We start from the raw sequence: 26,527 nt of genomic DNA, 5'->3' as shown, positions 1-26,527 counted from the left end.
CTTTGCAATAACTCAAGAAAAACAGCCCCTATCACGCCCATATTTTGCACATGTTTAGTTCATGTCACGTACATTATTTCATAAAATAACAACTACTTGATCAGACACCATCTTGGGTATGTAAATTAGGGTCAAAGGTCATAAATGTTTCAACCTGTATCTTGGTGAATACATGTCCTATCTTTCCCATATTTTGCACACGTAAAGACCATGTTACAAGGATCATTTCACAAAATAACCACTTTTTGCTCAGATGCCATCTTGGCTGTGCAAAGTTGGGTCAATGGTCAAATGTACTTCATTCTGTATCTTCGTTATAGTTTATACCAGGGAGGTACCTCCCTGGTTTATACCGAATTTGGTACCAAAGATGGTAGACCTCACTCTCTTTTCTAAATGAGAATCCAAATATCACACGGCCAATGTCTCTAAACACAGATAAAATCTATATGGTCATGCCTATTGCGATCAGGACTCGAATCATTGATTAAAAAAAAAAATCGGATCACCTAATTTGTCAGTCTTGACAAATTCCGAGTCTAGTTAACACTTAGATGTAGACCCGTCGTGACGCGGAAGGATTTCCCCGTCAGTTCATTCTTGTCTACAATGGGTATGAATATCTATGTGCACAAAATGAGAGAAGATCACAACGTGATCCGTTTTCACAGACAAAAAAAGAGAGGAATATACAAAATTCTATTAGGCAATGGTATATTCTGATATGACAAAAAGACTGCAGTTAACCCATTCCATACTGAATTCTGAAATTCCATAGACTTAATACACAGGCCACCAGTTTCCCGTAGGATAAGGGCTATAATGATTATAATCGTTACCTACGAGTGGCAAAGCGTAGGAATACACACAAGAAGGCAATGAGTTTAAAACGAAGTTTCAGAATAAAGAAGATGAATATGGAGATCTGAAAGCATCTTTTGGCATTTCTACGAGAAGTATGAAAAAAAAGTTCGAGTAGCTTATTGTAATCATAAAAAAGACATGCTCCATATCTTAAAATATGCCTATCACTCTAGTGATTATGTATGTATGTATTTACAAAATAGTATCAGTTATTGTACTACTTACTCTATTCAACATAAGACAAACTGTTTGACACCTACCTGTAAGAAGTGAGACGGTATGCTTGTGAATAATCCATATTTAGATTATATCCGTATGATATACGATCATTCAAATATCACGTATTTTCACATAGTTATACGTGGCCATAGTTGATTACACATAATCAAGCTTTCACATAATAATCTTTTTAACCCTGAATCTAACATTCATCCGAATTTGACAAGATAAAGTTCTCTCAATCGTTTGAGATTGAGTGCGTTCCAGTCCGCATACAACAGGCGGTTATACCCCAGGCATGGCACTTAATTCTGTTTGCCTTCTCCACAGCAGCTAGGGACAGTCATCGGTCCTGTAGTAACATGGTCAATAGCATAAGTTCTTCCTTTATAGTGCAGTAATAGCCACGTATGATAAATAGCCACGTATGATAAATCCAAACACACACCCAAGATATCATCATGGCATACATCGAACTACAATCCCTGTTTTCATTAAAGCTGGAATAATATAAATGTTCTTTGCTTGCACATTCCAGTTCACTGGCTTGTGTGAATGCCAACGTCGGACCTTTCAAATCACGTTTTATATGACGAATGGTTTTGCCATTTTTTGACACTTAATATTTACTCTGCCATCACCACAGAATGTCATTATAATTGGATAATGTATGCAAACCTCATACAATAATCAGTTACCCTCTTGTGGAGGTGACATTGCCACGTGTAGGCGAATGTTAATCGTCTCTACTGGCAGAGAAGCACCACTCAAGATTTATTCAATCAATTATTGAAATCAATCAATTTAATCTATTGAAACTATAGGAAAAGATATATTTCATTTTCACTTGACACAAATAGAACTCTGCACTCAGTTACACATTAATGTATCAAAATCACAATCGCACATTGAACGATGATTACGTTATTACCTTTAACAGCTGTTCCATTATTTTTGTTACGGCAAAATCCAGAGTAATGTAACGAAATAACGTCTGAAATACGCTTATTTCGCAATACGTTATGGATATTTTATGTACTATTTAGCACCATGAAACCTATGATGAGTTAAAAACGTTTTATTTGTCGGGGTAGGGTGTCAGCATAGGCCATTTCTAGTGAACACGACATAGTTGTGCTACATGCATCATTATCATTGTTACTATTACTATATTCATTTACGTTATAGTTAGTACGGTTAGTAGCAGTGGCGATGGAAGTCATAATTTTTGCTCTCTTCACGTGCCTCAGAGCTGCTCACGCAAAGTATTTGAAATTTGTCGTGGGTACGTCTTTTCAGATTAAATGACAGGTGAATTAGAATAGACTGATAAGAGGCTAATTCTACGTAGAGTTTCAACTGAGAGTTTACTGAGATTGTCTCTCACACCACTTGCCTTTGCAGATCCTAGCGGAGAGGATGAGCGTCAGAGACGGGGTATTATCCGTGCTTGTGCCTTGTTCATCTCCTGTTCCCTTTTTTTCATTGCTACGATGTTATATTCCGCCGTCTTAAGACAACTCCAGATGAAGTTCAACACCTCTTTGTTTCTCTTCACATTCACATCTTCTTCATGGTTATCGTGTGTGTAATTTTCAACTGCAATCATGTCCTCCTTGGGAATATTTCCGAACAATTTTCGCGGATCTCGCTCTTTACTCTCCATGTCTGTTTTATGTGTGAAAACGTATTTCAACTTCGCACCTGAAAGAAGATAACGAAGAACGGCGAGGGGAAAAGAGGGAATACAGAATTAGAGTATAAGATACAGAATGCAAATGCGTGATAGCGCAGCTTAAAGCTATGTAATGATAATCAAATAATCATATAGATAATACAGTAGCGTGATTAAATTGCCAATAACATCAGACAGATCTGGAAAGGATACACGGTTCAGCAGTTGCCTTTTTTGGGGGAGGGAAGGGGGACAGAGTAGTGATGATTCAAAAGTTACATGCGCATATTACGTGAGGTGAATTTGAATTGAAACATTGATTTTTTTTTTTTATTACAAGCTTGTACATGCAAACATCTAACAAAATCATTAAGTTTTTTTTTTCTAAATTACCAATCATGACCTTTTCCGAAGGAAAATATCAACGCTGAATTGTCATTGCAGAAGCGAACGTAGGTGATGTTCCTTTTTCTGTTTGCATTCATTTCAAAACGGGAATGTGATGTTGAACTGTGTTTTGAAAACGTGTAAGAATGTCATCAGCAGCTCATCATTTCTACCAGTCGTAAGCGACATTGCTACAGTGAACACGAAACTAATAAAATTCTGTGTATGTAATATCATTTTCGCATTCTATTAGCAAAGTCATTGTTTTATTTGTCTGACTTTTGCTAAGTTGCAATGTATAACAACTTGAATTGAGTTTCCATGACACACCGTTCCTACAGATCCATCATTGAAAGGAAATAAAAATTTCAATCGTGTTCCTAATGTAGCTTATAATCTCCCTCTCTCTCTCTCTCTCTCTCTCTCTGTTCAAAAATCATAGTTGATAGATCGTCATTACATATAATCACAAAATATTGATTTCTGTGAAACAAAAATAAGAAATCATAACTTTGTATAAGTTGTTTGATTTGGAATCTCTCTGCGTTCGATGAACACACAATCATCTAGATTGTGGAAACTCGTTCTTGAAATAGGAGCAGGGAAAATTATTACAAAGTTGTTCCAGCCCTCCACCCCCTCCCCCCCCCCCCACATCATTGATTTTCTCGTCTACTGGAGTTGAGTAAGTGTGAAAAATCTCCTAGAGCAAGTAACTTACCACATAACTTTTCTACCTCTGGAGAAAATTCATATAGAAATCTTCTCGTTGCTTTGGTAGCTTCGTCATCCCTGTTAGAAGATAACGGAATGCAAAATGACCATGGCAACACTAAATCATACACAAGTACATCACTGAGCCATTCTATGACATCCAGAAGGCCAATACCCTCTAATTTGTATCCTTATAGATGTTTTCAATTCAATAGTGAATGGAAATCCGAAATGTGTTTCTTATTAAACAGAGTCGTTTCAGGATTCTAAGGGTTATTGATGGCCGATCTGAACTATACCATACCTGCACAGAAAGGCATGGATAAGACGATAATGGATGGTAGTGATAATAATGATATCATTATCAGTGTCTTATTGGTTTTTTTTTTTTTTTTTTGTTGCTGATGATGGTATTATAATTGGTATTGTGATGAATTATCTAGCAAGTGTAAATTCTGTTCTCCAAGGAGGTTCTTGTCAACTACCGTGTAATTACTTTTATGAAGCGAGATCGTGGGTGGTGAGGGCACAACTTAGTGATGTATTCGAACTTTAAACAGGAAGTTTCAATGGCAAAGACAAGTTTTCCGGTGAAGAGCTATCAATTCATATCAGAGAATTTTTGTGCTTCCCCTGTAATAAAAACTGGACCTTAGATCTTTCCATGCATTTTAAGGTAGTACAGTCAGTGCCAGTAAGACACGAACATATAACCTGCTTCTTTCTGGCAGCAGTGCAGTCAAGCTAACAAATTGCTGATCATGATGATGGGAAAGTAATGACTATCACCTGACTGACTGACTGACAAAATGGACAAACTGGACTGGTAAATCGTGTCACTCCCAATCCGTCGACTGACTCGCTCGGAATATCAATAAGTTAGGAAACATGGTTTTGCATAATGTTACATATAGAAAAAAAAAATACCTGTATTTTATTCACGATATTTCTCAGGTATCATGTTCTTATACGTATTTTCACACAAAGCAGCTCATATTAGCATTATACTTTATCATTATTAACAAGAGTGCAGATTTTTTTTAAATAATGAAATGTAATAGCTATTGACAAAAACTGTACTTTGACGTACTACGCACTTACAGTCAAGTCACGTTAGCCCTCACTTCCTGTGACTCCAGTCCACAAAATGTGGTCTTAATTGAGTTTTGCAATATCAAGATCGTCAACATTTTCTCCAAGAATTCATCTTACAATGTACGTCACTTAAATATCCATTAGATTGTAATGGCTGTCCACAGTACGTTTTCATAATTCAATTTTTTAAATATTCAAATGAATTGTATCTTGAAGTTCTTGGAATCATGAAACAACATGTAGCTTTGATACGGTGCCTGCAACAATCACGTACGTGTTTTGTTTTGCTTTGTTTTTTTGTCAGAATGTGGTCTTACCTTGCATCAGCCACAAATATAGGACAATGTATCCTTTTTCCAACGTCAATATCAACCCCTGAAAGGAAAGTGGTAAATTTACAATCACTTTTCTTAGAGTTACATAGCAGAGCAGTTTCCTTAAACTATAATCATTAAGTTTAAAGGCAACCATTATGTAAGGCACGTAATTGAGTTTATAGCCAGCTTGGCTAATGTGAATAAACGTGTGAGAGTAGAATAATTTCGTTATATACGTTCGATATCATTGACGTGCTTTCTATCTTGATTTTGCTTTCAAGAATTCTCTTCAAAAGAAATCTCTACGTTCTATTCCTTTCTCCAACCTTAGAAACATACACACACACACACACATACAAACACGAACTACTCAAAGTTGAAAACAAGATTCCGTTTTCTCTCTGTGTGTTTGTGTGCGTGTGTGCCTGTCTGTCGGTATGTTCATTTATTTCTTTTCTGCATGGAGTATTATACTTTCATCATATACTACGAGTACCATAATGCCTAAATTCCTTAAATCCACTAGAAATTAATACCGTCTGGACCATCACTACTTAGTACTAAGTAAGGACAGAAACCATACTTTTTGCTTTTACTTTTTTGTTTTGTTTTGTTTTTCAGTGTTAAGTGCTTTATTATTGTATGTCCGTCCATGCTGTCAAGCTGCACGTTGGAGAAGCAGGGGCTTGACACTATTTTTTTTTTCGTATGGTGGCTCATTCGGGTCATGAAATTTTCAGTGAGCTGCAATTTTGATGGTCTGATAACAATATATGTAGGTCCGAAATTAAAACAAAAGTAACAATCTATTTTAAATCTCAAATGCCCGATCGGACCATCGAAAGACATACAGTTCTGTTCAGTTCAGTTTATTTTCATTCATCATAAATACATAAAAATACAATGACACATACAACTACAATCTTAGGAAAAAAAAAACTTATTTCATGTGAAGGGAGGGGGGGGGGGGGATCAACAGAAAGATAAATTTGGCTGCCCGTTACCACTTTTTAGAGGTCCATTAGTGAACCCGGGCCACCGCCAATGTCGAGCTATGTTGATACAAATTCCAGAATCAAAGCTTCTGGATTATGGCTAAATTCACTTTTGAAAGTGTAGATGCATTGATTGCAACTTTAAAAATATCTCATCAACTTTCTTCTTGCAAACTGACACAGCTTTCTTTTATCAGCCAAGGTCTCATGCATTATCACTGAACTGATGTGTCTATATGTAAATAAGCTTCACGTATTTTGACCTGATTGCGCACAAGGGAATATGATTGTCCCAATGTGAAACCTGAAAGATTGCAAAGGTGTAGGCCCTATCAGATGACTAGAGTAAGTTCTTACGCATTTGATCAATATATTGAGTGGTATCATCTGAGTAATCCTTCAGGCCTCTGTTGTCGACGAGTGTGATTTGGTCAGCCAAACGATATGGTATACGTCTAAGCGTGTGACTTCCACCCGACATATCCGATGTGTCATCGGATTCATCTTCGTGTTTGTGGTAGGCACCTGCAACGTAATTATTATGATTAGCAAATTACGTTCCAGTGTGACTGTGTAATGTCAGTGAGTGATGATGACTGCGCAGCACACACACATGTGCATCCAACACGAACTGGTTTACATGCATATACACACATTTTTCTAAGTAACGTCTGTATTCAAATTAACACTTACATATGCATGATAAAGGAAAAATAAACTATGCAGGATTCTCTATTATGCAGGTGAATATAGATAAATGTATATGTTTACAGGAAATACATGGTTATAGACAATGTAATCAATATATTACCAATCATTTTTCGAGACAAGTGTGTATACAAATATATATTATAATCATTGTTCTCAAAAAGCAAGAAATAAAAGGATTACGGTTACACATGTAGTATGCTCTAGCGTTGTAACCAGGCATGCCCGATGTGTCATTGATACCTTCACCTTAGAGATTTCGATATTCGCCTGCTGTAAGTGATTTGATTTTATTCCGACTGTTATTCAAACCAAAACAAGAAAATAGTTCTTATTATAGCAGATTGCCTTTGACAGATTTCCAGGAGGGAAAATCCTCTCCATCTTCAAGATTGCATTAACCCGTTGAGGACAACTGATTTTTCTACAACACGCGAATCCCATAGAAATCTCTGGACTCGTCCTCATGAGGTTGATAGTCACTAATGCCTACTGTGAAGTAACCACAACAGTGCAAGATTTAAGTTTTAACACTGATTCAATATTTTGTAAAGTGTTTGATGTTTTAACGAAGTAGTTACATTGTTCATAATTACAGATATTTATTACTTTTTTGTTTCTTTTGCAGTTGTTTTGTTGTATCACCATATTCAGAAAACATATTTGTATAAAACATCAACAAATTGAGGTATAGATTTCTAAATTTGTCCAATCACACAAACTGTATTTTCGTTTCAAATGTAACTTCGCAAAGGATAAGTTTCTCAATCACACTGTGACGCAACTTGGTCATTGAGAAAAATGCATCAACAGTTAATCTCATTGAAATACAGTATATTGCCCAATGTTCACTGATGATGTAAACGTTTATTTGCCTCCATTAGGTACATGTCTTCCATTGGGGATGTTCCTTATTCCGAAGGTTCGTTATTCCTAAACACACAAATCCCAAGATGAAAAAAAAAAGTTAATCCGAACACTAGTGGCATTATTCCAAAGGTTCGTTATTCAGAAAAGATCATTACTCCAATAAGATAAGGTTTGTAAAGTCGAAAATGAAATCAAGTTGCGCTCTTAAACGAACTTTCTGAATGACGAACTTTTTTTTTTCATTTTTGGATTAAAGATTCTTCTGAATAAATAACCTTATTTTGTTAAGGATTAACTAACATTTGGAATAAATAACTTCATTTCATTTTAGATTAAGGATTCTTTGGAATAAACTGTTATCGTCTTCTCATACATGGAAAATATGTTATACTTTTCTCTTTACCGTTATACAGTAAGGTATTCCAACTTTTAATCTTATCTTATCCATTTTACAGAGAAAACTATGTTACATTATTTACACGTGACAAATAAAACAGAGGTGTCTTGCCTTTCACTGCGAAAATGACCGAGTTGATAAAGGCCGACTTGCCACTTGCACCAAATAACCCAAGATTCACCATGTTGATAGTGAGCTGGATGCCCGTTGCACTTCCAGGCTTGTAAGTTTCTATCTTTGTCCTCAACTTCTCCAACGGATCTGGTGCTTGTTGGTCAACTAAACAAGGAAGTGGTACAAAAGGGGTGTATGGGACAGGTACAGCTGGTGTAACATACTGGATGATTATATGACAGTGGAATTTCATGTTGTCCAGAAAATCTTCGGTTTTTTTTGTTTTTGTTTTTATTTTTTTTTTTTTTTTTTTTAGTTGCACTTCGTCACGACTGGGTTTCTTGGTTTACTTGCCAGTCCATTTGTTTTGTATTTCTCATGTTAGGGGTCTTGGAGACTCATTGCCTATGATTATAATCATATCAATGACACTGCACATAACTGGCACAGAATCAACGCGTCATTTTTACAATGTACACGTATGTATGATTATCGTATGCAAAATTGCCAAAAAGACCAAAGTCTTCTGCAATACACACTCGCTTGTCATCAGTGTGTGAGACATTCATCAATGTCCAAGCATGTGTGTAAAACTATCTCACAAACTAACGTACCAAGTGGGTGTGCGTTTTCTTCGCAGTCTTGGCTCCTCTTGTCACCATGGTGAAACGGGAAGCTGGTGCAGCAGATAACTGTACGGAGAGAGTCTATAAAACGGCAATCATTCAAAACTTGATCCGAGACACCACTATATGTGAACATAGGGCAGGCAATGTTCAAAATGTAAGAAAGTTAGGTCTTATCCGCTCTTCCTACAAGTATACAACAAAGCAGATGTTTCGCATAATGCAGACGGAGTTTTGAAAAAACTGCTCTGAAATATTTCTTGATTGGAAAATGGTTAAAAAAGTCGGAAACTATTATTTGTCTCATGGTAAGAACCGGAAATTCGATAAGAATATAAATATACACATACTATACATAAGTGTGATTAGGCCTATATATAAAATAATGATTTATGTAATTGTCAAATAGCTTTTTCCATATGAAAATGAAAACAAATTAATTGAATTAAATGTAAGTATTTATGTGTTTATCTGTCCTCCTATACTCTTGCAAGTAAGTACACGGAGAGCTTGATGTTACTTCAATTGTATTACGAGAAATGTATCTTTTAACTTTAGATTTGATTTTGTTTTTATTTCACTGCGTGATTCAGTAATAAACCGTATTGTGTTGTGTTACTGGTAAAAACAAAGTTAAATCAATCAGTCAATAGCGTTGCTGTAATAATATTCTGTGTACTCATAAGGCATAAAATCATGCAAATTATCTACCTCCTGTGTGTCCATCCTCTCGCTTCTTGTATGTGAGTTTAAACACTATAAATCCCACGAGAACAAAGACGATAAGAATCATGACGTTTATGGCGATAATTGCGCACCTAGGAAATCCTCCTGCACATGGACGATAAATAAAAAAAAAATCAAAGCAAGACATGAAAAGCACCAAGTATGATGACCAAGTATATAATACACAGAGACGCTTACGAGGTTTATTATACAGAATGATGCACCATAAATATATTTTTGCATGCCCGTTACGTGTAAAAGTGCGCGTGTGCGCTACGTTAGAACATGTTTCTGCACGGAAATGTCAGCTGATCAATCCATTGATTCAGTTATCAAGAGATCTATAGCAATGCCCTAATAAAGCCAGTTCATTTACTGTATTCATTCAGGCGTATGGCAAAACATAAAGCTAGTACAACAGGCTATGAAGAATATCCACTGCTATAAGTGCAATTTTACACCATGTTCATTTTGTTCAGAATAATCATTTAATTCAAGTTTGAAACAACCTATTTCAAGTATTTCCCTCAACTAAACGATACTCCATTCCATGTTCGACTTCAACAATGAAAGATTACATTTTCTTTCGATACAGCAAGTTGTCATGAGCGCTGTATTTTGAAAATCAGATCCGTTTGGGACTCTCAAACAATACTCACAGGTCTTTCATTCGCTTACAAATTTTAACTTTATTTTCCTCTTTGAAAACAAAGCTAAGAAAACGAGGGGACTTCAATCCTTCAGCATAAAACTATCCTAGAGCTGCAATGGACCATGATTGGCGAGTCTTATGCAAAGGTGAGTACGGGAGGCGTAATGATTTTTACAATACGGTCCATGTTCGTGAGGCCATGAAGTTATCGTCTTATCTTGTTTGCATTTCATATTATGATTGTGATCAATGCAACTGATCAATGGAGCCAAATAAAACTTATAATGAAAGTTACATCATTTTGTTCTTTCGATGTAATGAACGTTTCACTGTTCTGTTCGAGTTTATGTTTTTTTTAAACGTGGATTTTCTTTTTCTTTTTTTCTAAGTGAAAGTCCTACCTGATTTCACGGTCACCATTATCGTTGCATTTGCAATCCCCTGAACAGCTTCTCCATGGGCACCGCACGTGAAAATTTCGCTGTTACTCTCAGAGCTCATTGACACGTTCGAATAGACGATTTGGTCGCTGGTACCATCCTCCCGTCTTTCGAAGGACGCTGGGAGTAACGTTACGTTTGGCTTCCCGGCTGCCCTCAGTGATATTGTGACGTTTGGTTTGGCTCCGCCTACTGTGCACGTGAGCTGGAATTCTCGGCTGTTCACCTCAATAGTGCAGTGCTTATCCCCTTGACATCTGTCAAAGGTAGGACCGCTCCCATGGGCTGAGGGGTAGACGACACACAGATAATGGTGACTGAATGTGACTATTAAGATTATATTAACCATATGATGGATATGATTTGCATAATTTTGAACTTCTTTGTCAAGAAAAATGTCTTGATTTTGATGAAAAATTAGATAAGACATGGAAATATGTCGAAAATAACCCCAAAACAAAAGAAGGAGCACTTTAAGAAAATACTGTTTTCCTAGCTGATAACAGATCTACCGCTACATCGAAAATAGTTGGTGTCTGCATCATGTGCATTCTGATTGAACAAATTCAGAACCGATCAGAAAAGGCCTACTGTAGACGATTTTCTGTTAATGGCTTTATGATTTTTTTTTTTTTAACAGGAGATGAAGGTAGTTGAACATCGCTTATTATGCTCTCCCCTATTTCCCACCAGCTTGGATCAGCAGGTAGTTGTGGAGTCTCGGCATTTGAATAAGTTTTTCCAAAATGTCGCACTCTATTATAGTGACAAAGTATAGTTACAATTTAATCATAAGGGTTTTTACAAGGTGCTAAAAATGTTTTATATTAAAGCTCTGCATTTCAGATCACCTCATCTCACCCTCGAAATATGCAAATATGCTCATAAATCTAATGTATTTTATTTCAGGTATTAGTACTTTCTCTCTCTTCTGGTACAGAAACGGAACGGAATGAAATGAGGTTTACAAGAGCCATGTCAACAGGGAACACATACCATTCACAGTTAGTTCTGTCGAGTTCCTCCAACTCTTCGATTGAAACGCGAAGATTTGACACCAAAGTGTCGCCTCATCAAGAACATTGACTTCACTTATCGTCAGGCTGAAGTCTTCCTCCATGCTGTATCTACCATTCCCGCCAGACGGGGGATGGAAGGTACCATCTGTATAATTCGCCACCACCTTTCCATTGGATTCATTGACCCACTGGACCCGATAGGGTGGGTATGGAAGGCCACATGGCAATGAAGTGGTCTCCCCTTTCCAAACTGTTAATCTCGGTGTTGTCTGTACTTGAAATTCTGGATTGGATAGTACGAAAAAGAAACTAACGCTTTATTTTTTAGGTTTCGCTATATTTCTGCAATGCCATACGTGACTTGAGAGTTAAAAAAGAGAAAAATGTTTGAGAAAGAAATATGGAAATTCACTATCACCCTTTCTTCGAACCAAACGACGCTTACCTTGTCTGTTTACGACAAATAAATCGTATTGAGATTAGGGGGAGGGGAGGGAGATATGCTCAGAGAACTGTATGAAACGTGGGCAGTGGCATATATAGAGAAATTTCATGTTCATTTCATTTCTTTTATTTTTCCATCTCCAACAGAACTTGTAAATACATTTTTCCTTCCATATAAAATATAAATACACATATATGTGAATATTACAAAATATGATAAATGGAATTCAAAGATATACAAATGACAAGGTGAAAAAGAAAAAAGCTCAAAAAAATCATCTGAAATTACGAAAATGCGGGAGATGGGGAGGAATGCTGAAGAAGCAATAGGGTGCATTCCCCCAAAAACATATAGTAACATCTTATATCATTGATCTTCTCTTTAAGACATGACACTAAATTTACAATAAGGAATTGCACAAACTACAGACAAAACCCTAACTACCCCTAGACAAACACCCAGGCAAATCCACTAAGTCGCTGACATGCAGAAACTAGAACAGGAAAAGTAATACAGAAAGATGAAGAAGAACTGATAACATGGTTGGAAAATTGGAAGAAAAAACAATGTCGATTGAGAAGACGAAAAGTGATTAGTGAACGGAGCCGCAAAGTCATACGTATAAAGTGAAAGTCAATATATTTCTTGATGATGACGTTCGAATAAATTTTTATAATCTTCTAAAAAGAAGTTCTTTAACTTAACTTTAAAACAATTCAAACTTGGGGCAGTTTTTATATTAACACTAAGGTTATTCCAAAATTTTGGTCCAACAAAAGTAAATGTGAGTTGAGTGAATAATGGTCCTGGTTAAAGGCATAATTTACCATTTGCACATGAAGCAAAAACCCAACATTAGTGCTTTAAAATAGTTCTAAAATGTGAGTTAGGGATAGAAACAACCACTGTAAAAATTTGAATCCGTATAATTGATGTTAAGTATTGTTAAATACACAAAATGTGAACAATAGTTATAATAAGAATGCTTTCAGACTAAACCGTATACAGTTATGGTTTATTGAGAAAAATGCTGATATCTCCTCATATTTTAGGCTTTATTGCAAATATTCTATATGGTAGGATGTTTTGTGATACAACAGACATACAAATATGCATCAAATGTGATATCTTGAACATTTTTGAAATCACTGCTCCCAAAATTATAAAAATTTATTCGAACGTCATCATCAAAAAATATATTGACTTTCACTTTATGCGTATGACTTTGCGGCTCCGTTCACTAATCACTTTTCGTCTTCTCAATCGACATTGTTTTTTCTTCCGATTTTCCAACCATGTTATCAGTTCTTCTTCATCTTTCTGTATTACTTTTCCTGTTCTAGTTTCTGCATGTCAGCGACTTAGTGGATTTGCCTGGGTGTTTGTCTAGGGGTAGTTAGGGTTTTGTCTGTAGTTTGTGTAATTCCTTATTGTAAATTTAGTGTCATGTCTTAAAGAGAAGATCAATGATATAAGATGTTACTATATGTTTTGGGGGGAATGCACCCTATTGCTTCTTCAGCATTCCTCCCCATCTCCCGCATTTTCGTAATTTCAGATGATTTTTTTGAGCTTTTTTCTTTTTCACCTTGTCATTTGTATATCTTTGAATTCCATTTATCATATTTTGTAATATTCACATATATGTGTATTTATATTCTATTTGGACCTTTAAATGTAAAATGAAATTCTTTAGAATGACGAGTTGGTTATCTGTGGAAAGAATCATTCTTCACAAACGTCCCCGTTAAAATGGGAGACAATAAATTACAATCAAATTTATACATAAATTGACCAGATAATAATAATAAAGATCACTTTCTTTTAAAATCTTATTTTCAAAAAATAAAACGTCAGTATGGGATCTCCAGGATACACTGCAAATTATTCGAAAGGCTTTTTTCTGGAGACGTAGCAGTCTATCAAGGTGCACTGAATGAGTGTTACCCAAAGCTATAATACCGTAATTAAGATAAGGCAAAATCAAAGTTGAGTATAACATAAGGAGGGTGGGAAAGGGAAAACAAAACTTTACTTTGTTTATAACACCAATATTACAAGATATTACGTGACAAATATTATTGATGTGTGTCTTCCATGAAAGTTTATTATCAATTGTCAATACTAGCAACTTCATTGATTAACTACATCTATAACAGTATCATCTAATACGACAAAGCAACTTTTTAAGTTCATTCATTCATTCATTTCATTCATTCATTTATTTTTCATTTCCAACAAAAACATATAAATATATTACAAAATTAAATACAGTGCATAGATTTCATCATACAAAGTAAAGGATAAATTTACAGAAAACTTGTAGGTATAGGAAAATGTTGGAAATGGGGAGGAATGATAAAAAGCTGAGCTTGTAGGCTGCATTCCCCCCACACGTAATACAAGAAATTATATGATCGATTGACTGATAAACATTGAAAATGGATGAAACAAAGAAACTAAGACAAAAAGATCTATAGCCTAACTTATCCGAAATAAAACCCTGAACAAATCCCTACACTAAGTCGCTGTCATGCCGGAAAAGAGAGGAGAGAAACAAAGTAGTATGTGTGTGTGTGTGTATGAGAGAGAGGGGGGGGGGGGGAGAAAGCAGCTTAATGCATGGAGTGAAGATAAAAGAAAAAAAAAATAGGAGGACACGAGAGGTAGTGGATGGATGGAGCCACTTAGCTGTAATTTCAACAGAATATAAGGTTGGATTTTACACTCCTTTGCAACCAATAAAGAATCAACAATTCTTATAACTATTCAATATATGAAGAGTTTGTTTGCAAAAACCGATCCATTTTTGAAGATTTTGAAGTACGGTCTCTATCAAAAAGTACATAATAATACCTTTAAAATGATATATTGGTCACCAAATATAAAGGTACATTTTTGGAGTTATGGTCAAAAGAAGCAAAAAAATTCTTATTATTCTCTTTATTTTTCTTGACCTTTAATCGCAAATATCTCCATTTGACAAATATGGACTTATCGGTTTTTGCAAACAAACTCTTCATATTTTTCTTCAGATTACTCTTAAAAGAAGTTCTGAATTCAACCAAAAAGCATCAACCAAAATGTGGGGATCCGGATGTGAAAAAAAATACATTTGAATCGTCTGCGAACAAAAGAAAAGATAAGACACGAGAAACATTTATCATATCGTTTATATACGTTATAAACAAAAGAGGTCCCAATAAACTTCCTTGAGGAACACCGCAAGTAACAAATTTCTTCGTGGAACTGTACACATTGTTTGCGATCAGCAATTTAGCTCCTGAACTACTCCAAGGCCTTGACAAGGATACCATAGTGACATGTTTTATAAAAAAAAAAGTATTTCGTGATCGATGGTATCGAAGGCCTTGGAGAAGTCCAGGAAAACTCCCACTGTATGGTAATGTTCGTCTATACGGCCTGAGCAACTTTCTCAACAAAGGAGAGAATAGCATGAGATATGTTGTGTTCATCACGAAATCCAAATTGAAAGTTAGATATAATATCATGCAAATAAAAAAAAAAAATTAAGAAGTCTAGAATGTATAATTTTTTCTAACAATTTAGAAATCGAAGACAAAGAAATTGATCTGTAATTACAAATATCTTCTTTATTACCTTTCTTACAAATTGGAATTACTTTAGCGATTTTCATTTCCAATGGAACAACACCATTACTTAATGATGAATTAAAAATATGAGATAATGGTCCGACAACACTCTCACTAATGTTCTTTAAAATAATATTATCAATACCATCTGGTCCAGAGCTTTTTTATTTTCCAAATTCATAATAATTTCTTTAATTTCTAAATTAGAAATATATGGACATCTGAACTAAATCAGCCAAAAAAAAAAAAAAAATGAGGGCACCATTTACCTTTGATAACTAACAAGGCAAGTGCCAAGTTGTCTCGCCCATTTGCGCACAAGGAATTAATATTTTTATAACTCCCAGAAGTTAATTGACCTGCTTATGACCTTTGACCTTGTATTAACCTTCAACACCCCAAGGGACATTTACCATCCAAGTTTGGTCACAAACGGACAAAGGGATTAAAATGAGCCATAATCGAAACGCGCCATAAAAACTTAACATTGGGCCCTAAAAAATGTAGACCCTTCTCTGTGACCTTTGACCTTGTGATGACCTTTAACTCCCCAAGGGACATCTACCGTCCAAGTTTGGTCACAAACAGACATAGGGATCAAAAGTTATGAGCCACAATCAAAACGCACTGTAAAAACATAACATTGGGCCCTAAAAGTTTGTTGACAACGGTCTGTGACCTTTGACCTTGTGACGACCTTCACCTCCCCAAGGGACATCTTCCACCCACGTTTGGTCACAAACGGATAAAGAGATCAAAAGTTATGAGCCATAAATGAAATGCGCCCTAAAAACTTAACGTTGGGCCCTAAAAGTTCGTTGACCCAGGTACTGTCTGTGACTTTTGACCTTGTGGTTACCTTCAACTCTCCAAGAGACATCTACCATCACCCAAGTTTGATTGCCATTGTAGCAAGATGTGCTGAGTTACGTGTGATAAGAGAGTCTTGCAAGTAAACTTTAACGTATGACCCCAAATGACCTTTAACCTTATCATGTGACCTCTTACGGCGCCATAACATGAAGGTACCCTCAGTGCATCCATCATCCAAGTTTGATTGCCATTGTAGCAACATGTGCTGAGTTACGTGTGATAAGAGAGTCTTGCAAGTAAACTTTAACGTATGACCTCAAATGACCTTTGACCTTATCCTGTGACCTCCAACGGCACCATAACATGAACGTTCCCCCAGTGCATCTATGACCCAAGTTAGGTTGTAATCCAAGCAACTTATGTGAAGGTATTTGTCAAAAGAGAGTCTTGCAGGTAAACTTTAACATAGAAAAGAGAGTCTTGCACATACTCTTTAATATATGACGTCAAATGACCTTTGACATCATCGCATGACCTCCGACAACACCATAACATGAAGATACCCCTAGTGCTTCTATCACCCAAGTGTGGCTGCCGTTGCTGTAACAGTTGCCAAGTTATGCATCATAAGAGAGTCTTGCAGGTAAACTGTAACATTTGTGACGGACGACGGACGGACGACGGACGGACGCCATTTGGAACCCTTAGTCTCGCCTTCACCTCCGGTGGGCGAGACAAAAACTCGATAACTTATAAGCATGTCCTCTAACAACTACAACGTTACCAACATCATCATGATAATTATGTTGTTTTTTTTTTTCTAAATTAGCATTGTCATTAGAACGTGTAGGGGGGGGGGGGGGGAGTCATAATCCCGTGCGTGTTTTGTGGTATTTTTTTTTTTGCATGACATTAATATAACTTCATTGCGTCTAATCCCAGAATTAGATTCGTTCAAGGGAAATGTGTCCCCCTCCCTGCATCAAAATAATAATAATACAGAAAAATCCTTTAACATCTGATCATACCATTTTATATCTATTGTTCGTACAATAATAATCACATACAAGAACAAAAACAATTTGCAAATCATGACTCTTTCAAAACCGGTAAACATGTTACCTTGGATTTTTTTTTTTCTTTCTTTTTGCAAGCAACTGCATTGCTGAAACCAATACAGATACATGTACTTTACATTTCCTCACCGGAGGTGTTTACTTCCTGACTCGCTGACTTTGTCAACTTTCTTGGTATGTGTCCAATATTAACCGATTACTTTCGTTTAATTTTCCCTGGGAATACGGTTAAGCACTCAATCACGGGTTTTCCTGAAGACTGATCTCTGATTTTCCTTTGTTTTCATGTTTGCTCAAAATCCAAAATGACCACATGAATTCATTTAAGGACAAAAATTCTCCTCACTCCAGGCCAACACTGTCAATAAGTACATTCACATAGTTTCCCCCGTACGGCCAGGAGCTTTGAGTGTCATTGACATTTCATGTGTACAGATAGTCAATGGTAATAACAGTGATAAGAGTCAATCAGACGATTGAACATGATGATTACAGGGCATGGAAGGCACAGTTTGACTGATACCTGCTCTCCTATACGTGTCGGTTTTCAGGTAGAGCAACACTAGTTGCCTTCATAAAATAGAGGAACATATACGAAAGAATTGATAAAATGAACACAATACAGGGACCAATGAGTGTCAAAACAAAAAAAACAAAAAAAAAAAATCAATACCTGCAAGTGTGTCACAGCAAAGAAAAGCAACTGAAAGGATGATAAATAGAGTATATTTAGCGAAGAAAAAAGAAACAAAAATCCAAGAGATTTTATGAAATCAATGTGTGACAGCTTTGGGCAGTACGAAAAGAGAAAACTCTTAAGGCGCTCGCCAAAACGTTAAGTATTATAGAACTTACCAAGAACTGTGACCATCGTACTATTGGCGTGGAGTTCCGCTTTGTAGTTTGAGACACGACAGATGTATTGTCCGGCGATGTTAAAATCGACAGGTTGTTTAAATACCAGACTGTAGTTTTGGCTTACATCTATGTCGACAGACCCGTCGTCAAACCTTGTTCCACTCTTCCGCTGATTGTGATATACTATTAAATCCTCTGCCGTATCGACAGTGGCACCTGTGACAGAGACAGCGACAGGAGAGCAAACTCTATGCCTTACGTCAGAGAGAGTTTAAGGTCATAATGCTTCTACGAAGCATCTCCCTAAAAAAAAGTATGTTTGCAAATCATTGAATGCCGAAATATTAGTGGTACACATTACAGTAAAATTTGAGGGAAAAAAAAAATTCAAAAGTTATGAAGCGTTTAATTTTGGTTATATCCAGAGCTCGTTAATGTGAAAAATTAAACAAGATGCGTTTGGCTGCCAAAGAATCATTTGTCCGCTTTCTCATTAATTCTTCAAAGGCAGATGATATTATATTTCTGTCCTGCATGAAGAATACGGTGAGGGGCTCTTGTCTCTTCTTGCTCACTTGAAACCATTCAATATTGACTATTGCAATTCGGGAAGCAGCAGAGTCGTCAAATCCCACAGAAACAAAAGTTTCTTGAAGCACCTCAAATACGTTTGCTCCTTCGTTCTATTCCAAACTATAGATATAACAGTATGGATTCTTGTCCTGTTTTGGAGTTCCATGATGATGCTTTCGTGATGATGAGATCATCTTTTGAAGAGACTTTCCTAACTCAGACAGGCATTTCCCGCAACATTTTGCTCGATAACTGAGATATTATCAGACTTGGATTCGACTTTGTTTTTCAATCCATCAAACCTCAAGTTGATTGCTGTGATTGCTTTATGGTGAGGAAGTTCTTTTTAGACAAGAATACTTTTTTTTGCTCCCCGTGAGGAGGCGTCCTGATGGAGCGGTTCTCCCTGACTTACTCTTAACCATTATGGTAACGGATGTACCTTGCTTTGGTACTGCCATCGTGGCTGAGGTTTGACTTCGAAAAAAGATTGAGCTTATGATGTTAACATGTTTAAAAAAAAAAGCTGTCCAAAATGCCGAGATGAGCTATTCCGAAAGCATTTCTTCCAAACTAGTATTGAAAAATTTACCGGTGGTACATACAGGACTGGTGTGTAGGCCTACATGAGCAAAGGATGTGTGGAAAAGGACATCATGGGCGTTGGTTGAAGAGCTAAACTTGTTTGTTACATGTCGACACCCATAGACTACCCGCACACCACACATACACATGCACATAACACACACTTACACACAGACACACACATTGATCTGTGAAAAATAAGTCACATGTTTACACAATTGTTATCAAGGACAGTGATGATTAGCATTGATGAACTGAGTAATGAATAAGATAATTAAATAATATTTTTGTTGTCATTCATTATTACCATAATCGTTACCATCGATATCACTCTTCTTCTTATCTATATACTGATTAGGAATGTCGTTATTATTACTATTACCTTTCTTCCAATAGACCGCGATTGGTTCACCCCGGAATAAACAGAGAAGACTGACCATTCGCTGCTCTTCCCAGAAGACAGCACGAGGGTTCGTCCACACAACATCTTCCGGTACAAGTTGGGATATTACTTGTCCTGCCACAAAGTTAAACACGTAAGAAGAAAATTTCTGCTTAAAATGAAAATTTCAGGACAAAATGCCATCCCCAATCCAGCGCCTCAATGACTGCGAATATTGAAATAAGATGGTTGACCTGGCACTCCATCGTTGCGATATACTTGAAAAAAAAAAAAAAATCTCTACAAGGTCAACCAGGTTAAAAAATTGTCCGAGCGATGCTATCCTTCTCCAAAATGCAATGGCTAAGTTACCTGGGCTTTATAACCTAGGTCCGGTCTGGCTATTTAACGGAATAATGAAAGATTCACCATAATCACACCATAAGTATAAATAAGAAGTAATTGCAGATTTTCCGCCTAATTTGATCAAATTGCATTCTATTTAACAATGTGATCTTTCAATTTCGACGGAATTCCAATGATCACGGCGGTCTACATTCACTCTAAAAAAAATCCAAGTCAGAACTGACCCGGAACTGGGTCCGTTGGGGTCACACACTGTTCCGGGTCAGAAATGACTTGGAATTTGTTAATGAAGACCCCGAATGGGGTCACCCTGACCCAATTCGTGACTCTGGATGGGTCATATCTGACCCCATTCCTTGTCATTTCTGACCCGGAACGGTGTGTGACCCCAACAGACCCAGTTCCGGGTCAGTTCTAACTCGGATGTTTTAAGAGTGTTCACAGATTTCGATGCGATTTGATATTTTTTTGTGCACATTAACAAGTAAAATGCGCGTGAAAATTCAACACACACGAACATGACTGTAGTTCATTTCGCACCAGCACTGAACGTGAGGAAAAACGAACGTCAGGAATTCACATTCACGAATGTGACTGTCATTGTCAGTGTTGAAAGTTTATTTCTAAGTTTAATTATTGGAAAAAAAAACTATGATTTGTATATAAGGTATCCCACTGATGGTTCATTAGCAGTAACCACCCTACTGGATAGGTTCACCGACCTATCATACTATCCAATCTCAACATTCACTCTTTATTTATGCTTCATGCACCTTGAAATGCTATTGTCTACATGTTGTGCTGTTATGATCTCCTGTTCGAATCAGGAGCACCTGCTTCGTCATGTAAATGTATACTGGTTTTGGCCGGCTACTTGCCTGACATGCCTGAATTGGTCGCTCAGCTCACTAAGATGACCGGTATTTAGTAATCAGCTGTTATTTTTGGCGCCCTTTTAATACAATATATCACATTGTTTGTGGAGGGTTAACAACACTTAGAAAATCTGTTTGAGCCTTCATGTATCATCTCCCTTTTATAATCAGTAACCATTTGACAGGCTAGGTTCACCGACCTGACACATTATCCAATCTTTTCATTTACTGCTTATCTGCGCTTTATGCATTTGAACTGCTGCTTGTCCACATTTTTATGCTGCTATGATTCTCTGTCGCATTGCGAGCACCTGCTCACATATTAACGCATACTGGTCTAACCGGCCATGCCGGCTACTCGCCTTAAATGCCTGAATTGGTTGCTCAGTCCACTGAGACGATCGGTATTTAGTAGTCAGCTGTTATTTTGTCGCCTTTTTAGTGTAATTATATTATGTAATTTATCACGTTGTTAGTGGATGGTCAACAAACTTAGAAGATGTGTCTATTTAAAGCTATCTGGCACCATTCATTATAATATGTTGTTTTCATTTTGGAGCCACTCGTGGCGCTATTTCATCGCATGGTCTGATACCGGCCATGTGTTGCTATGATAGGAAATGTAAAATACGCATCACCCATTATTTATCATCAGAGCGGCGAGGACTCTGCTAAATCCATTAAGCAGCGTTTACACTTTGGCGAGTTGACATGGCGAGCTATGGCGAGTTAAGGCGAGTTGCCAAAATGAGGCACTCGCGATAACTCGCGTGAAGCTCACCATGTAACTCGGGATAACTCGCGACAACTCGGCATGGCTCGGCGGAGCTCGTTCAAGCTCGGGACAACTCTCTTTGAAGTCGTGAGCAGTCCCAAAATTTTTGAACATGTTCAAAATTTTTGCTAACTCGCTGTAACTCGTGCTGAACTCAGCTAGACTCGTTATATACTCGCGGTACTCGCAATAACTCGAAAGAAGCTCGAGATAAACTCGTAATAACTCGTAATAACTCGCCATATTTGAGTATACGCGAGTGCATTCCGAGTTTACTAGAGCGAGATACGAGCACTGCGATCGTATTACGAGTGAAGGAGAGGTGCCCGCGAGATTAGCGCGAGTTCAGATCGAGCACCACGAGTTACAGCGAGTTTCGTATGAGTTTAGTCAGATTGCGTTGCAAATGCACATTGACATGCCAGCTGAATAATAAATATCCAGTGTTCTATATTTTTCCATATATATTTTAAAATGAGAGCACATTTTAATCGACTCACGCATGTACACGTATACTTTTAAAACGGCCATTGTCACTGTATTATTACAACTAGCAAAAATAGGAGAGGAATATGCCCCGACCCAAGAGATCCAAGAGTTGTGGCCATTCAGGTAGTTAAACACCGAAAGAATAATGTCATTCAAACAAGGGTAGAAGTAGAAGAAGTGCAGAAAGAGAAAATGGAGACGGAAGAGGAGATCAATGACGAGCAGAGACAGGTAAAAGAACAAGACACCAAACTAGACCAGGTCCAAGCTCAAACTACTGAGCATCAGGCCTCGCCTGTCGAACTGGTTGAGGAGGAAAATGAACCCATTTTTCTCCACTCGCAAGGTTCTCCGTCTGGCACGCCAGGGAAGACGGAAAAAAAAAGAACAAAGAAGTCCACCCCAAACAAGAAGTCCACCCCTAAGAAGTCCACCCCGAAGAGACGAAGAACACCTCACTGCATACACATTCACTGAAGAGCAAGAAGTAGAATAAGCAGAGTGGTACAGAGATCACGATTGTCTGTATAACAGGCGACTAAAGTCATACAAGGATACTGCAAAGAAGACAACGCTTATCGTAGAGAAGGCCAAGGAGTACGATCCGGTGTGCTCCGGTAAGTGAAGATGAATATTAATATCTATTATTATTATTATTTTTTTTTTTTTGGGGGGGGGGGGGCTCTGGCGGCAAAACGGAGTTTCGCTAAATATATTTTGTTGAATTCATTACCATGATTATTACTATGATTATGATTGCCATAATTATCGAAAATCCTGTAAACAACTGACAACATGACATGCATAATATTTAGTCCTGAAAATTTTGACCCCCATATTTCGTTTATCCCGTTAGCTAGCTATATACTTTACTGTATGAGAAACAAGAATTTAATAAAGTTATTTGTTTCTTTCCATTAATTTATGTGATCTAAATTCCCAGTGTTCGATTTTTTTTTTTTTCAGTTGAACAGCTGAACCATTTCCTCAAGTCTATGAGGACACAGTACAGCCGTCTGACGAACCCAAAGTCTGGAAAGGGGACCAGAGACACACCTTACAGTGAGAGAGATCAGTGGATTCTCAATACATTCCGCGTCCTGGAGGGACATATTGTGGGGATAAAAGGGAGAACATTGGGAAGGGTAAATATGCATTTGATTTTATTAAGATCTGTAATAAGCTACATTTAAACAAAATATAGAAATCGCCATCGTGTGTCTTTCTTGTAAAAGATGTTGATCGAGTGATTTACTTATTTTTTGCAGACCTCTAAAGGACAAGTAGCATCCCAACCAAGAGAAGACGAATTAAATACTCTTCCCCCGACCAGGATACTGAGACTGATGGGCATGATGACAGCAATAAGAATGACCACAGACCACCCAAGAAGCTGATGACCCCCAGCAGAGCATGAAGCTGGTTCCTCTTACACCAACTTATCAATTGTTGGCAAGGGCAAGGGCAAAATGAAAGGGAGGTGTACAACCCCCAAGGTGGCCTCTGAAGAAGCCAAGGACAGAGAACTGCTGGAAAAGGTGAATGTGGGGTGAATTGTTGTAAAGGAAAGAGAGTACGGATCGAGTAATACATGTATTTTATGAACATTTATTTTTTGATACAAGTACATGTACGAATAACAAAAATGACTAATCCACCATATTGTTAGAGGGTAAAACTCCGTTCGTGTGTTTATCATGATAACGCCATGATATTTAAAACCGGTGAAAAGGATACTCAACACGTATATCCATTAAGGCCACTGCAACATTGTGGTTGGTCGATTTTTAAAAATATTCTTAAAATGAGCTGCATGGCCTGCCTAATTATGTTCAGATTGATTAAAACAACCAAGAATATGAAAATAACGAACGACACACATTCACTACCAAGATGTTTATAATCTTTTTTATTATTATCTGCTACAGTAATAATTCCAGAACAGTAGGGTGAAGTTTTAGGTTTTCACCTTTTGAAGCACTAAATGATTCCTGTGAAGCATAATTTTTTCAAAGGTTAACTTTTACATCCCAACATATATTCTGAAAACATGTAAGGACATGCAGCCCAGATTTTTTTAATGAAAATTGTAATTATCATCTGATAGAATAATAATTCCAGTACAGTTGTCCATGAGGTGAAGTTTTAGGTTTTCACTCTGGAAGGACAGAATGCTTACTGTGAAGCATAATTATGTTTAATGTAACTCTTACATCCAAACATATATTCTGAAAGCACTTTGACATGCAGCTCATTTTTTAACTGAACATAATGTTAAATACATGTATTACCTCTAACATCAAAACAAGAGATTAAACACGTAAATTGCGATTGACCACACAGAAACCTTATTTCTTTGAGTTAACTCCGTCAAAGTAAAATTATATGCATGCTTTCACGATAGGCATTTCTTTAAATTTACATTTTCGTCAACCAGTTGTATCCGAGTAATTGGAAATATTTAATCTCAATGTTATAAAGGAGTTACTTACTTTTAACATGTGAATTTCAAACTGTTCTCAATTTCGCTGATATTGTATTTTTTTATATATTCACCTACATATTTATGTTTGAATTAATATGGCAGATGTTAAGGAATAAAGATTCGCAAGTACATTTTAACACTCGATATTAAAACAAGCTTTGAACACTAAGTGTTGCAGTGAACAAAAATTTTGATCAGGCATTGTCCCATACACTAACATGAATTAAAATAACGCACAAAATTATTACTGAAATTATTCAGTTCTTGGGTTTTTTTTTCTGGGATACATTAATAGGTGATTAAACATTATGATAATGAACATTGTTCTGTATTAAAGAAAAGGAACAGTAAAGTGCTACATTACTGTCATTAATCTCAAGATCTCAAAATATGTTTTATTACGTGTGCAGAACATTTTGGTTAACTGTGATTTTTTTGTTTTTTGTTTCAGTAATCTCGAGATAATTTCGTGATACCGTATAATTCCTGGTTAACTGCTCAATAACTTACTAGTTTTGTGTAACATGGTGAAATATAAACGATGTACCCTTATGAGTATTGAAGTGACTGGTATCCTTTTATTATGTTGTAGCTCCTCCAGCGAGCAGATGAGGTCAGAGATCTACGAAGGTCTTCTTTCGCCTTGTCATATCCCCCCGCAAGACCGTCCAGGTCTTCACCAGCTAACTCCGCCATCAGCGTCTCATAGTGTCCGTACTTTGGCCTCCTCAACAACCAGGGTCTTGTCCAAAACCTCCTTTGAAGCATTTTGGTCCTCTCTTGAGCATCTCTTTTTCTGCGGCGCCTCCTTGACAACAGGGTCGCACCAATCGTGCAGAAGATCAGGGTCTCTTCTTCTTCAAGCAGATCGAAAATGCTTCTGGCATCCATCTTTGAGCGCCAAAAATGTGCATTTCCCGCCCTTCGATCGTATAAAACTCTTATTACTCGTAATAAAATCTTGACAACTCGTTTAAAGCTCGCTTTAAGTCGTATAAAGGTCACTGCAACTCATAACAAGCTCGGTATGTCTCGTTTCGAGCTCGGTTCACTCGTACAGCGAGCGTAGTGAACTCGGCGTTGAGTCTTATATCACTTATGCAAATTCCAGAAAAAAAAAATTACATTTCGCGCGAGTTTGTGCGAGTTAACGCGAGTTGGAGCTCGCACAGCTCGCGCACGACTCGCGATCCAACTCGTTGTTTTTTCCTCTTTTTTTCAAGTAAAAAATGGTATTGGCCAACTTATCGCATCCTTTTAAGTTTATTAAGAAGAAAAAAAAAACATTGTAGACAACACTCTTGCGTTCTGTGAACTATTATGTTATTTGAGTTTAAATTTTATTTCAAAGTTCAACAATAACATAAAAAAAG

At 37.0% G+C, this 26,527-nt stretch overlaps 2 protein-coding genes across 2 annotated transcripts in view; both read right to left on the bottom strand.

Moving 5' to 3' along the window:
* Positions 1-9,017, bottom strand: part of LOC140229648 (uncharacterized) — a 35,722-nt gene extending 26,705 nt beyond the window's left edge. Inside the window, exons 1-5 of the mRNA XM_072309890.1 lie at positions 8,966-9,017; positions 8,353-8,520; positions 6,624-6,791; positions 5,272-5,329; positions 3,867-3,937 (exon numbers count right to left, since the gene is read on the bottom strand). Of these exons, the coding sequence (XP_072165991.1) occupies positions 3,867-3,937; positions 5,272-5,329; positions 6,624-6,791; positions 8,353-8,520; positions 8,966-9,017 (517 nt within the window). The remainder of the gene's footprint in view (positions 1-3,866; positions 3,938-5,271; positions 5,330-6,623; positions 6,792-8,352; positions 8,521-8,965) is intronic.
* Positions 9,018-9,684: 667 nt separating this feature from the next.
* LOC140229496 (uncharacterized) lies at positions 9,685-18,637 on the bottom strand. Its single transcript, XM_072309746.1, has 4 exons — positions 18,622-18,637; positions 11,796-12,101; positions 10,761-11,084; positions 9,685-9,818 (listed from the first exon to the last, which is right to left on the bottom strand). The coding sequence occupies exons 1-4, from the start codon at positions 18,635-18,637 to the stop codon at positions 9,685-9,687; spliced, it is 780 nt and encodes a 259-aa protein (XP_072165847.1).
* Between the last annotated feature and the right edge of the window lie 7,890 nt (positions 18,638-26,527).

The sequence above is a fragment of the Diadema setosum genome, chromosome 6 (genome assembly GCF_964275005.1).
Source record: "Diadema setosum chromosome 6, eeDiaSeto1, whole genome shotgun sequence".
Taxonomy (NCBI): Eukaryota; Metazoa; Echinodermata; class Echinoidea; order Diadematoida; family Diadematidae; genus Diadema; species Diadema setosum.
This window is presented reverse-complemented; position numbering and strand designations above follow the sequence as displayed.